The sequence below is a fragment of the Tenrec ecaudatus genome, chromosome 14 (assembly GCF_050624435.1).
Source record: "Tenrec ecaudatus isolate mTenEca1 chromosome 14, mTenEca1.hap1, whole genome shotgun sequence".
NCBI classification, from domain to species: Eukaryota; Metazoa; Chordata; class Mammalia; order Afrosoricida; family Tenrecidae; genus Tenrec; species Tenrec ecaudatus.
In genome coordinates, this window is record NC_134543.1 from 116039073 (window position 1) to 116052067 (window position 12995).

At 39.9% G+C, this 12995-nt stretch overlaps 1 protein-coding gene across 2 annotated transcripts in view; it reads left to right on the forward strand.

Annotated features, from left to right (window-relative positions):
* Nucleotides 1–10198, forward strand: part of UNC13C (unc-13 homolog C) — a 550871-nt gene extending 540673 nt beyond the window's left edge. For both annotated transcript variants that reach the window (XM_075530957.1, XM_075530958.1), the window contains 3 exons: nucleotides 5113–5205; nucleotides 6224–6383; nucleotides 9913–10198. In XM_075530957.1, the coding sequence (XP_075387072.1) occupies nucleotides 5113–5205; nucleotides 6224–6383; nucleotides 9913–10198 (539 nt within the window). The remainder of the gene's footprint in view (nucleotides 1–5112; nucleotides 5206–6223; nucleotides 6384–9912) is intronic.
* The last annotated feature ends 2797 nt before the right edge of the window (nucleotides 10199–12995 follow it).

The window sequence follows — 12995 nt, forward strand, 5'->3', positions numbered from 1 at the left end:
ACTGTAACTCACAGATTGACTCTCTCATCCTAAATCCTGGCACACGCTGTGCCTCAGTGCCCACCTTGTACAAGGGGACTTAAAAGTTCACGAGAAATTTCCATGATTTTGTCATCATATCCCATTCTACCATGAGCTTTTTGAAACCTGCTTGCATGTTGTCTAAGTAGGCAACCAATCCAGTAAGGCAAGGCTCATCTCGGGGTACTTCATGGTTGAAAACTTTTTCTCAGAGTTCTTGTCTGTAAAGCAAACCTTTCCTTTCCCCTTCAGCCCTCAGTCATGGAGCAGAGAAGAGATGTAAAAATCGTTCATTTCTCCAAAATAACCAAGGTCTCCCTTCCAATTTTCTTCACATCGAATGGGGCATGGAGGGTGACTTCTTCTTGTGAACTGGCTGTTCTCAATAGAGCTTGGGGCTCAGAACATCAGCCACTGTTTCTTGGGAAGTAAGCTTTCTGTTTACTAGGAACCTTCCTATCAGTTAGGTTGTTAGGTGCTGTCATGTTGCTTCTGACTCATAACGATCCTAGACTGCCAAACCCTGCAGCATCCACCGCTTGCTCTTCCAGCCCACTGTGTGAGTCCATCTAGTGGTCAGTCTCTCTCTGTGGCTGGGCCTCTTCTCTACCAACTCTGCTGTCCTTCTCCAGGAACTGGTCAATTCTAAGGAACATGCTGGCAATCTCTACTATATTATGAATACTTCTTTGCCAAAACCACATGAAGTGAGAACACCATAGCTTGGGGTCAGGTATATCTTAGTCCTCAAAAAGACATCTTTTCTTTTTAACATGTTAAGGTCTTTTGCAGTACATTGTATCAGTCATTTGATTTCTTGTAGACAAAAACAAAGCAAAATCCTGGCCCATTTCAATCTTTGTTCTGCTTATCACGATGTTCCCTATCGGTCCATTTATAAGGGTTTTTCTTTCTTTATATTGTTGTAATCTATATGGAAGGCGTCGTTCTAGATCATGAAGCAAGGCTGGGTCATCTTCATATAGCATAATAATGGATCTTCCTTCAATCCTGATGCCACATTCTTCTCCATATAGTCCAGTTTCAGAGACTGCTTGCAAAGCATACCTCCCTGACTCATACCTTTCACACGAGCACCATTAAGCATTCTGGAATTCCTGTTATTTACAAATATTATCAGAGTTACGGTCAATTACTGAGGCCCTTCTAGCCACCGTTCCTTATATTGGGGTTCTGGATTTTATATACCTGTGGCTATGGTCCCATTTTGGAGGGCACTGTCTACTATATCATGATCTACACATTCTAATGCCTCTGAATAGTCCATACAACCTGGAAGCACTTTTCTGGCAAGTGAGTCATGATCCATTTAACATCAGCAATGATAAACCCATCTGCCTTCCATGTCTGGGAGGTCCTCGTTGGTATGCTGCTGTATCTTTGAATGTTCTTCAGCAAGGCTATTTATGAATTAATATTGAAGGAAGGTTGATCCAATAGGAGGGGGAAAGTCTGAGTACTGCCATCACTGCGCCTGTTGGTTGAAACAGCTCAGTATTTTGTCAAATCCAGGAAGCTGGTTTTTGTTGTTGTTTTGTTTTTCTGACCAATCTCTTCACCACTGCTTGGCCTTCTTTCTTTAGAACCATCAGGTCAAGGTTGTATTTTACCTCCTGGAATGGTTGGGTGTCGACCAAGTCTTCTTTGGTGACGTCTCGTTGTGTATTCTCTTTCCTCTTCTTGGCTATTTCCAGCACCTCGGTCATGTGTCCGTGATGTTGTTAGGTGCCTGTGATTAGGTTCTGACTCGTAGCATCTAATACTTGGCCCAAATATCCCACCTTGGAAGATTCCTAGGACTTCCCAAATTGAGCCTTGAATTATTTGTTCACTTCCTTTGGTTTGAAAATGCCAAACATGCTCTTCCCTCTTGGTTCTTCTATCTCCAGAACTTAGCTCATTTCAGTACAATGCTTTATTTTGTCACCTGGAGCCTCCATTTGAAATCAGGGTCATCTTACAATTGATCAGGTCATCTGTCATTAGTATTTGAAGGATCACAAGTTATTCTTGAGACCATATCTGATATATTCATTGCTCCTATGACTTTCCTAGATTTTTAAGAGTGTTCATCCACTTCAAACTCTAGGTTCATATGTAAATATGAAAATAACCATTCATTATAGATTAGAATACTCTTGGAATAACCAAAATATGGCTTAATAAATTATGGTATCATATGATTGAACTAAGTCATACATTATTTTTAAATGTCTGAACATTTACTTTGTATGTGTTTGCTCTGCTATGCTATTCGAGGCCAAATGAAAGAATGAGGCAGCTTTAAACAGATTATATATATGAGAGAGAGAAGTGATCTTTTTACCCAAAAATGTATCATGGGGAGTATTAAATGGCAATATAGAGAGCAGGGGATCCCAGCTATGGGAAAAAGTAGTCGGTCATAGATAACATGTAAGTAGATATGCATTTACAAAAACAATAGGGTTATTATTCTATTTCATGAATTAGAAAGCAGCTTAATAATAGTGAATTATCAATTTTATTTTATTCCAAATCTCAGGTACTTTCCATTACAACATATTGCACTACCGGCTGCGTTGACAGGATTGTGCTGAACATTGCTTTTCATGTCATCAGTAAACCTTATAAATATAGCTATTATAAAAGCAATATACTGCCACTGCTGTCAGATAAAATATTATAAGGAAATGTACAAAGAACCTGAGTTAGAAAGCCAAAGGGAAGAACAAGCTCAGCATATCTTAACTGAAACAACTAAAGAAAAAAAATCAAGCTTCAGGTTGCAACCTTGACAGATACAGAGAGCATCAAAATAGGGTGGAGAGGATGGAGCCATTGAAAGCTGGCCATCATGCAAACACTGCCGGGGTAGCAGATGAGTAAGAGTCAGGGATGCTGAGTGAAGAAGTTCAAGCTGCTCTGAAAGTGTCAGCCAAAACCATGGCCCTGGGAATTGATGGAATACCAATTGAAATGTTTCTACAGGCTCATGGAGCACCGGAAGCATTTACTCTCTATGCGAGGGAATTTGGAAGGCAGTTAGTTGGCCAACTAGCTGGAAAAGATTTATGTGTGCACCCATTCCAAAGAAAGGTGATCCAACAGAATTCTCAAATTAGAGAATATCGTTGACATCACATGCATATAAACTTTTGCTAAAGATCAGCCAACAATCGTTAGTTATAGCAGTACCTTGCCAAGGGACTGCCAGAAGTTCGGGCTAAAGCAGAAGAGGGATGGAACAAAGGATAATCGTTGCTGATGTCATACGGATCTTGGCTCAAAACAGAGAATACCAAAAAGATGTTTGTTTGTACTTCATTGACTAGGGCAAGGCATTCGACTCTGTGGGCCAAAACAAACTGTGGATAACCTTGGGAAGACTGGGAATTCTAGAACACGTCATTGTGTTCCTGTGGGACTTATACATAAATCAAGAAGCAGCTATATGGAAAAGGGAACACTGTGTGGTTTAAATCAGGAAAGGGGAGTTTGTGTCAGGGTTGGATCCTCTTTACGTACTTATTCAATCTGTATGTGGAGAAAATAATTCGCGTTACTGGCTTATATAAAGCAGAATGTGGCATCAGGATTGGAGCAAGGCTTATTAACCTCCAGCATGCAGGTGACGCGACCTTGCATACTGAAAGTGAGGAGGACTTGAATCGTTTGCTGATGAATTTTAAGAATTGTAGCCTGGACTAAGAATTACAACTCAAGGCAATGAAGACCAAAATCCTCACAACTGGACCAATCAGTCACATCATGATAAATGGAGAAAAGATGGGGGTGTATCACGGATTTCATCTTGCTTGGATCCACAATCCGTGCTTATGGAAGCAGCAGACAGGAAATCGCTTCAACCAAGTCCTAATCCGCAAGTGAGAGAAAGCTGGGCATTGAATCGGGACGACAGAAGAAGAATCGATGCATTTGAATTCTGAAAGTACCACAGACTGCTAAGAGGACAAACAGATCTGCCCTGGGAAAGGTACCGCTAGAGAGCTCCTTGGAGGCAAGGATGTGAGACTCTGTCTCCCCTGCTCTGTGCGTGTTGTCAAGAGAGGAAGGCCCTTAGTGATCTGGATTGACACAGTGACTGCAAAAGATGGGCCCGATCATACAAATGATTGTGAAGATATCACACAAGCTAGCATTGCTTCATTCTGTTGTGTATAGGGTCACAATTGACTCAACGGCACTTAACAACTCATTGTAATATAAGTCTATTTGTTTGTCTCTCTTGGCAGACTGTAAGCTTTATGGATATGGGTGCCTATAGAATCATCTTTATGTCTCCAGTCCTCTACTATGGGACACTGTAGAAAAGTTCTTAAAGCAATAAATACAACAATGTAGTGTTATATGTAATCAGGCAGCTACAATTTGCTTCTAATGTAACAACTCTCCCACAGGGCTTATTTCTGAAGGCCACTTGAATATTTAGTATTATCTTCAAGACTTTTGGGAGCCCTGATGTTCTAGTGGTTACATATAGGACTGTGATCCTCAAGGTCAGCAGTTCAAAACCACCAGATGCACCTCAGAGGAAAGACAGGGCTTTCTACTCCCGTAAAGAGTAGCAGTCGCAGAAACCCACAGGGGCAGTTCCACCCTGCAATATACATCAACTCAATGGCACTGGAGTTTGTTTGTTTATTTTCGTCAAGACTTCCATCCTCTGTACTCCTAGAAAGCAGTCTACTCTACCCTCTAGGGTCTCCAGGAGCCAGAGTTGATTCGGTGGCAGTGGCTGATGTGCTGTTACAAGGAGCCCGGGTGATGTAGTAGGCTATTGATTAGAAGGTCAGCTCAAATGCACCAGCATTTCAGGAGAGAAAGGTGAGGTGGCTTGGTCCTATAAATATTTACACTCAGAAACCCAAACAGAGAAGTTACCTGTCCAACAGGCTTGCTAGGAGTGAGAAAAAAACTCGCTGGAAGTCGGTTTGGGTGAATTGTGTGCCACTAACCAAAAGAACCATATTTGTTATAAGCTTATACTGTCTCCTTTGTATAAGTGTCTAGGGGCCCATTATTAAGTCATCTAAAAGTTCAGACCAGTAAACATCTGCTCACTTGCAGGCCGCTCCTCCGAAGATGCAGTGGGGCAGATATCTGTTCACGTGGACATCACAGCTACCCCAGGAACCGGAGAGCAAAGGATCACGGTCAAAGGTATGTATCAGATCGCAGAAGTTGACATGGCCTCTTAGACTCAGAATATGTATACAAGAAATGATCTTTGGACATGCACAGAATTTTACTGCACTAAAACTTTTAAATCCAAATCAAACAGTTACATAGATGTTTGTCCTCTAAAATATTAAAAAAAACTTAACATAAGGGTAATTAAATTTCAGAATGGGGTAGCTTTTATTCTGTGGTCTTTAGTACAATGATTGGCTCTGCTTGGTTTTCTTATGTGACTATCAACTCATGGTTTTGTTTTTATATTGTAAGTAGACTATTTTAATATGAAAGTCATGTAAAAGGTGAATTTTAATAATTAACATTTTTTCTCTATCCATTTATATTTTATAGATGTCATCAAAACAGCAAACTATGACCTCTCAGTTTCAAAATTGCAATAAATAATATATTTTGTATGTAATATAAAAGCGATATAGTGATAATGAATATTATCAGTGTCCTTAAGTATATGCTGAAAACATTTTGCAAATATATAACAAAAACTAATTTTTTGTACTCTTAAGCATTATTTTTGATGGCTACAATTGGAAAACAACTATAAAGTTTAGCAATAAGTGACTCACTCAATATCAGTTGGCATATCCATACAGTAGAATATTTTCAGTTGGAAAATATGTAATAAATATATACATTGTCATTTCTTGTAAAACACAGAAATTTAATCAATCTTTTATCTTTTAAAATAAGCATATCTTAATGTAATAGAAAAGCATGTTTTTACCAAAAGAATGACGAACTCTTTAGTGTCAAAGGTCACTTTCAGCTCCCAAATGTGACACAGCTTAGAACTGAAAGGTACATTCCCAAGTAAGAAAATTGATGCTTTATTGACATTCTCTTGTCATGACACGAGTGCTACCAAGTGCAAATTATAGCTCCATTAACCTTTTTAAAAATTTTTTTAAATCACCCTAAGGACTAAATGGAGGCGAATGGGTTTCTATATGTTTGTTAACACTGCCCTTTTCTTTTTGGTCCTCAGTGATTGCTATTAATGACCTAAACTGGCAGACCACAGCAATGTTTCGACCCTTTGTGGAAGTTTGCATCCTGGGACCCAATCTCGGAGACAAAAAGAGAAAACAAGGCACAAAGACTAAAAGTAACACGTGGTCACCAAAATACAATGAAACATTTCAATTGTAAGTCGTAAGTCCAACTATCACTCAACCAGGGACTAGCCATTGGACAACTAAAGATATTGAGGGGTTTGGGATACAAAAAGCACTCCGGTTTTATTAAAGAAAAGCAAGCTCTGTAAACTTAAAATATGGATTCCAGACAAATGATTTGTTACATATGTATCGTTTTCTTCCAAGTGCCTACCATGTTTCAGATAAGCTTATAGTACAGTGTGTGTATAATATAGGACACCTTTGCTCTGACAGAAGTTCTCTACGGAGATGAGACATGTATGACAAATAAACAGCTCTAAGACAGTGGTTCTCAACCTTCCTGATGCCATGACCCTTTCATACAGTTCCTCATGTTGTGGGACCCCCCAACCAAAAAGTTATTTTCATTGCTACTTCATCACTGTCCTTTTGCTACTGTTATGGATCGGGCGACCCTTGTGAAAGGGTTGTTCAACCCCCAAAGGGGTCACGGCCCACAGGTTGAGAACCCGTGTTCTAAGAAGTAACCAAGAAACCATAAGTGCTATGGAAGGAATTAAACATACAATAGAGTGACCGGCTAGACAGGGCAGTTTCTCTAAGCATGTGACTTGCGCAAAATAAAGAACTAGTCATACAAGTAAGGTTGCGCGCATTTCTGGTTCCGGGAAATAGCTGGTACAGGGCTCTAAGGTGAGAATGAGTGTGGAGAAGTAGTCAAGGTGTGCAGTAAAGGAGACTATGTTGTATTCGAAGTTCAAATATTATGCTGTTTGCATGACACAATGGAGCGAGTGCAAGCAAGGCAGAAGGCAGTTACAGAATTCTAGGCAGTAGATTCTACAGAATTTACAGTAGACTGGGGATACAATAACATCTATTGGGTTCCCAAGAATCTCCCATTTAGGATAATTTGAGTAAGGCTTAATTCCACAGATGAGGATAAAGGGAACCACAGTGATAGTCACAAAACCTGGGCCTGGGAAAAGCCAAATTATTACCAACTCCTCTAATTAAGCCTTGGTGGGCAGATAGCTACTAGGTCAGCAGTTCATCTGCCAGTTCCTCTGAGATGAAGAGGTGAGGCTTTCTGTTCCCAGAATGATTTACAGGGTCACTGTAAGTCAGAATCGACTCCATAGTGCTTTGGTAGAAGCCGCCCTGGTAGGATAGTAGTAATGCATTCAGCTGCGATCTCCAACGTCAGCAGTTCAAAACCATCAGCTGCTCCGTGGGAGAAAGATGAGGCTTTCGACTTAAAGGGGAAGTTCCACACTGTCCTCTAGGGTTGCTATAAGGTGAGTTGAACTGAGAGATCCTCACAGGCAAGGAGTCAAAGAAACCAAAAATCTGACCCAAACCAGCTGCAGCAATGAGGAAACCACCTTGATGTAAAGGGGAAATGGATACATGTGAAGCAGATGGATGACATCTGGCACAGAATGAAATCAAGATAACCCTTACACTTTCGGCATGAGCAATAGGATTAAATATGATAGCTTTCTCTCCAATCATTATTCCCCTGACTCAAAGGCACACAACATTGCGGCACATACAAACCAAGACCCACTGTTTGGTGCCAACTCATAGTGACCCGATAAAGGATTTCTGAAACTACAAATCTTTCTCCCCAAATAGTTGGTGGGTTCGAACCACTGACCTTTCAGTTAGCACCCAAGCACCTTACTCACACGGAAGCTTACTTATCCAAGAGATGTCAAACATGCAGTTGACTTAATTCTGACTCTTAGTGGCTGATGTGTTTTTCAAAGTAGATTACCAGGTCTTTCTTCCAGGTTGCCTTGGGTGACTGTAAATCTCCAGCCATCCAGATAGCACAGCCAGTGAATAGCCACTTTCATCCTCCAGGGTGCCTATCTGTATATAGAGTCAATCCTAACCCATAGCAACATTTTAGCACTCTATTCTCAAATACTTACTGTTAATATCTCATTAAAATTTAACTACATGACTCTAAGCCAAAGGGTACTAATTAATCAAATTAATAACTTCTGCTAATAAACCAGCTCAAAGGAGTCTGCCTGCTCCAATTACTCAAAATCAAATGTTTAAAAGACACTTTTGAAAAGGGCTTGAGTAATTACCCAGATCACATAAAATCCAGATAAAACACCCTGACCTACCATGATCGTTAGCCTTGGAAAATGAGGCCGTTTGATTCACAAACAGGTCTGGCTTTCACCACAGTACGCTCATCTACATTTACTTGTACACTACTTCCATTTTCTAATATAAGTGCACAACTTAGTGAACACTGTCACCCGGAAAGTAAGCTTCAAGACTCGAAGCGTTGCAGCATTCTTGATCAGAAAATGTCACCCAGAAAAGGAAGGGTTTGAGAAGTTTGCATTGATGAAGAATAGCTCACCCTGGGGGAAAAGTCAAGAATATTTGAGGATGCATGAAAACCAGAGCCCGAGGAGGACTCACCCAAGCATACCAGTCTCTTCTTCGTTCTGTTCACTTCATTGCTGAGAAGTTGGCTGGGATTTTCATTAAAAGACACAATCCTCAGCCCACACGTGACGACAGGTCTAACCGTTGCCATAGAAAAGAATTGGTACTGAAGCACCCAAGTCTGCTGGAAGTGATTGACTCTGGAGATTGGGATCCAATTTAGGATCTGTGAATAGTCTGTATCATTTATTCCCCCGAGGGAAGGTTCCTAGATGTCTGATAGCTTATCCAGGAGTCCAAGGTAAATGAAAGAGATGGTAACAACTGATGTTGAAATGACAAATGTTTCCAACAGGCGGGCCTCACCCTGGCCTGCTTCATAGAATTCCTAGGAACCTCTCCTCTGCACACAGTCTTGGTATCAGTGGAGACACCCTGCATCCAATCACAGGAGTCTTACAATCAAACGAGGCCCAGATTAATAAGAACTATGAGTACACAAGGATTTGAATATTGACCCAACAGAAAGCTAATAGGAGAGATCAAAGAAATGATAGACTAATACTTACTTGGCTAAAAGTGGTGGTCTTTATATGGCAAAGTGAAAGCAACGTAATTTATATGTTTTCATTAGATCAGAGACAGGTGTGATGACCAAGACATGCATATTAGAGCCAAGACTAACTTATCTTTTCAATTATTTTAGACTTAAACTGCTAAACATTTTTTATATTACTACTATGAGCATGGGGTTACCATGAGTCCAAATCAACATGATGGCAACTAAGGGCATTGCTATATAAATAGATATAGATATAATTTTATATATTGATCATCAAATACTATTACATAAAGGATAAGCATTGTATTTAAGATGGTTGGTATCTGATTAAGTGCTTCTTTAGTTCTAATTTCTATCAATATGTTTAGCATCAAGATATTTAAATTGATTTCCTTCTTTCATCTAGGGAAGGAATTTTGAGGTTAGATTAATTAGCATCTTTGGAAAACCTGAGTAAAAGTTGAAGGATATTTATATCAGGGTTATCTGCCAATATAATATTCAGAACAATGTATAAATGTTCCATGATAGTTTTGTGTCATCTTAATACAAATTCATCATTTTTGACCCACACAGCATTCTGAGCAATGAAAACCGTCCAGGGGCCTATGAACTTCACCTCTCAGTGAAGGATTATTGCTTTGCCCGTGAAGATCGAATTATAGGAATGACAGTCATTCAGCTTCACAACATAGCTGAAAAGGGAAGTTATGGAGCATGGTACCCCCTCTTAAAAAATGTCTCCATGGATGAAACCGGTTTGACTATTCTCAGAATCCTCTCTCAGAGGAGCAGCGATGATGTAGCGAAAGAATTTGTGAGACTGAAATCCGAAACAAGATCTCCGGAGGAGACCGCTTGAAGTGAATTCCGCAAGCCACCCGCTTTGAGAATTCATAAACTATCCTTGTCTGACCACTGCATGCATGTGCAAATACGTGGGAATGTTCATTTTACTGCATTTCAGTGTTTGCCAGTACTGAAGTACTATGTCTACACGGTATGTGGGAAACCTGAGAAACTTTTCTACCAATTCTGGGCTTTGGGAAGTCAACGTTCCATGAAGTGCCAAAATAATGATGTAAAGTAAAATTACCCCACCCCCACCAAAAAAGAGTCTTTAAAGGCATTGATTTCATTTCAGTCTCAGTTTCTCATCTATGAAAGAATTCATCTTCGGAGTTGTCCATGTTAAATCAGTTTGTATTGCCCATAGAGCATACACATCGGTTACGCAAATTCTGGTTTATTTGGACTTCATTCATTGTAGATGTCTGTGAAACACCCTTTTCTACCATGACTCGACATGCAGCTCCTCCTAGAAAGCGTTTGTAATTTTATAGCTGCAGATATACTGTCATGATTTTTGCATACAAATTAAATTTTAGAAAAGGTAGGAAATATTTTATGCAGACCAGTTTCCAACCTTTCTGATACATCACTGTGAAGAAATGCTATTCAAGCAAACTTGTACGAAGCACTGGTTAAGTACAGTTTGTTAACAATGTTTGCTATAGTGAGAAAATGCCGTTCTGCAAACCTGCCAGGGTCACGTCACATGTTGAGCAAAGGTACGTTGACGCGTTCGCCATGTGTCTCAGTTTTATCACTCTTCAATCTTCAGAGAGCCACAGGGTAAACGAGTTAGAAATGGGAGAGAAGGGCTGCTTCTTAAAGTTATTTATGATAAATGACTATTTTGTTAGTATTTTCCCTCTGACAGCTATGACTATATTTCCTTAGCTTACAAATGTTTTGTTCCCCTCTTTTAAAAATCTTCAACCATTTATACTGAATGCCACATTTCCTATATATCGCACTGGAGCAAAATGTCACGTTGTCATCTATTTAGTGAGTAAGATAAAGAAATTACTTACAATATTTCTGTTATTTATAAGCCCCAAATGCATCAGATGCAATAGGAACATAATAGAGCTTAGTACGTTAAAAATACACCTCCGTTGGTCTTTGACTATGAACTAATCTGAGTATTTTTACTTTCTGTAATTTTACGTTTTGACTTGCTGGTGTCTGTACTTTCATACTTGGCCATATGGAAAAATACTTTGTAATGGCAATGAATGGTCATAACCGTTAGTGGACTACCCGCTCTCAAAGGCAAGAACCTGATACCATGTTGAATCTGACTCTCGGAACTGCTTTGTGTCTGGGTATGAAAACCCAGATCCATGAGAACAATTAATTCATGTTCAATTGTTAAGAACTTGCTTTGACCATGATTTCTCCAAATGCATAGTGTGATGCGATCCTTTGGCATATGCATTAATAAATGGGTGTATATTGAGCATACACAGCAATTCATTGTATCTTTATTTAATTTATGCAAAGTATTTCTTTGTGGGGGCCTAAAATCTCTAGGCTCTTTGACTTGCCCTTGCACCTGCATCCTAATTTAATGCTTGTTGGTCTAATTCTGGAGTTCTATTCCATCGAGCTAAGTAAGCGTCCATCCTTTTGTCAATATGGCATTGTGGTGATTTCTATTGGAGAGCCCTGGAAGCCCAGTGGCTACACAGTCAGAGATGGTCTGCAAGTTCAGCAGTGGGAAACTGTGTTAGTCTGTTAACTGGGTTAGTCTGTTGACAAGAGAAACAAATTCACAGACACTCATAAGAAGAGCTTTAGATAAAAGAGCAATTTCATATTGAAAAAGCATCCCAGTCCAGATCAAGTCCTTAAGTCCAATATTACTAGCCCATATGTCCAATACCAGTCTATAAATTCCTCTTCTGACTCATGCAACACATGCAAAGACTCCGAGTGCAAGAAGATCATACCAGTGGGTGGAAAGTCTTGTGGATTAAGTGGCGGTGGAAGTATCTCAGCACTGGTGTAGATCTTCGCATGGCTCCTCCAGTTCCAGGGCCTGGCACCTTCAGTGTAGCTCCATGTGACTCATCAACAGGAATGTCTCACAGGGATTGTGTGTGCCGCCTCCAGGGAGGAAGACAGGAGGAGGCCATGCCCACACAGAGGCATCATTGGCTATGACCTGATTGACAGGCTAGACTCCACCCTTCACTCAAGTTGACAGGAGACTAGGTAACTGCCACAGAAACCACCAGCCACTCTGCAGAAGAGATGGGGGCTTTTGACACCTATAAAGAGTAAGTCTCCCAGAAAACCCACATTGGCAGTTTTACCCTGCCCGATGGAGTCACTGTGCATTAGCATTAACTCAATGTCAGTGAGCTTGGTTTATTGCTATAGTTTTTCCTTTAAAAATATCGGCTCTTCAATCCATGAACACAGTGTATTTCCAAATTAAGTTTCATTGATATCTTTTCATTAGTGTATGTGTGCTAATGTAAATGGCATTTTGAAAATATGTACCTTCACAAATTGTTCATGGTTCGCATAATTTGTATATGCTTCCATTGCATTTCACCAACCGCACATATTATTTGTAGAAGCTTTTTAGTAGATTAAATGAGTTTTCTCTTTGACAGTCCTGTCCAGTAGCCAGTGAGAATGAAAGAGAAATAAGTGTTTCTAAGACTTCATTTCACAGGACTGATAAGAATATCCAAGCCTGCCTTGTTCGCATTCTCTGACCTTTAAAGGATAATGTTTCATTTTATTTTTTCCCCTATTTCTACTTTTCTGAGATCTGTCATAAATGAATGACTTTAAAATTC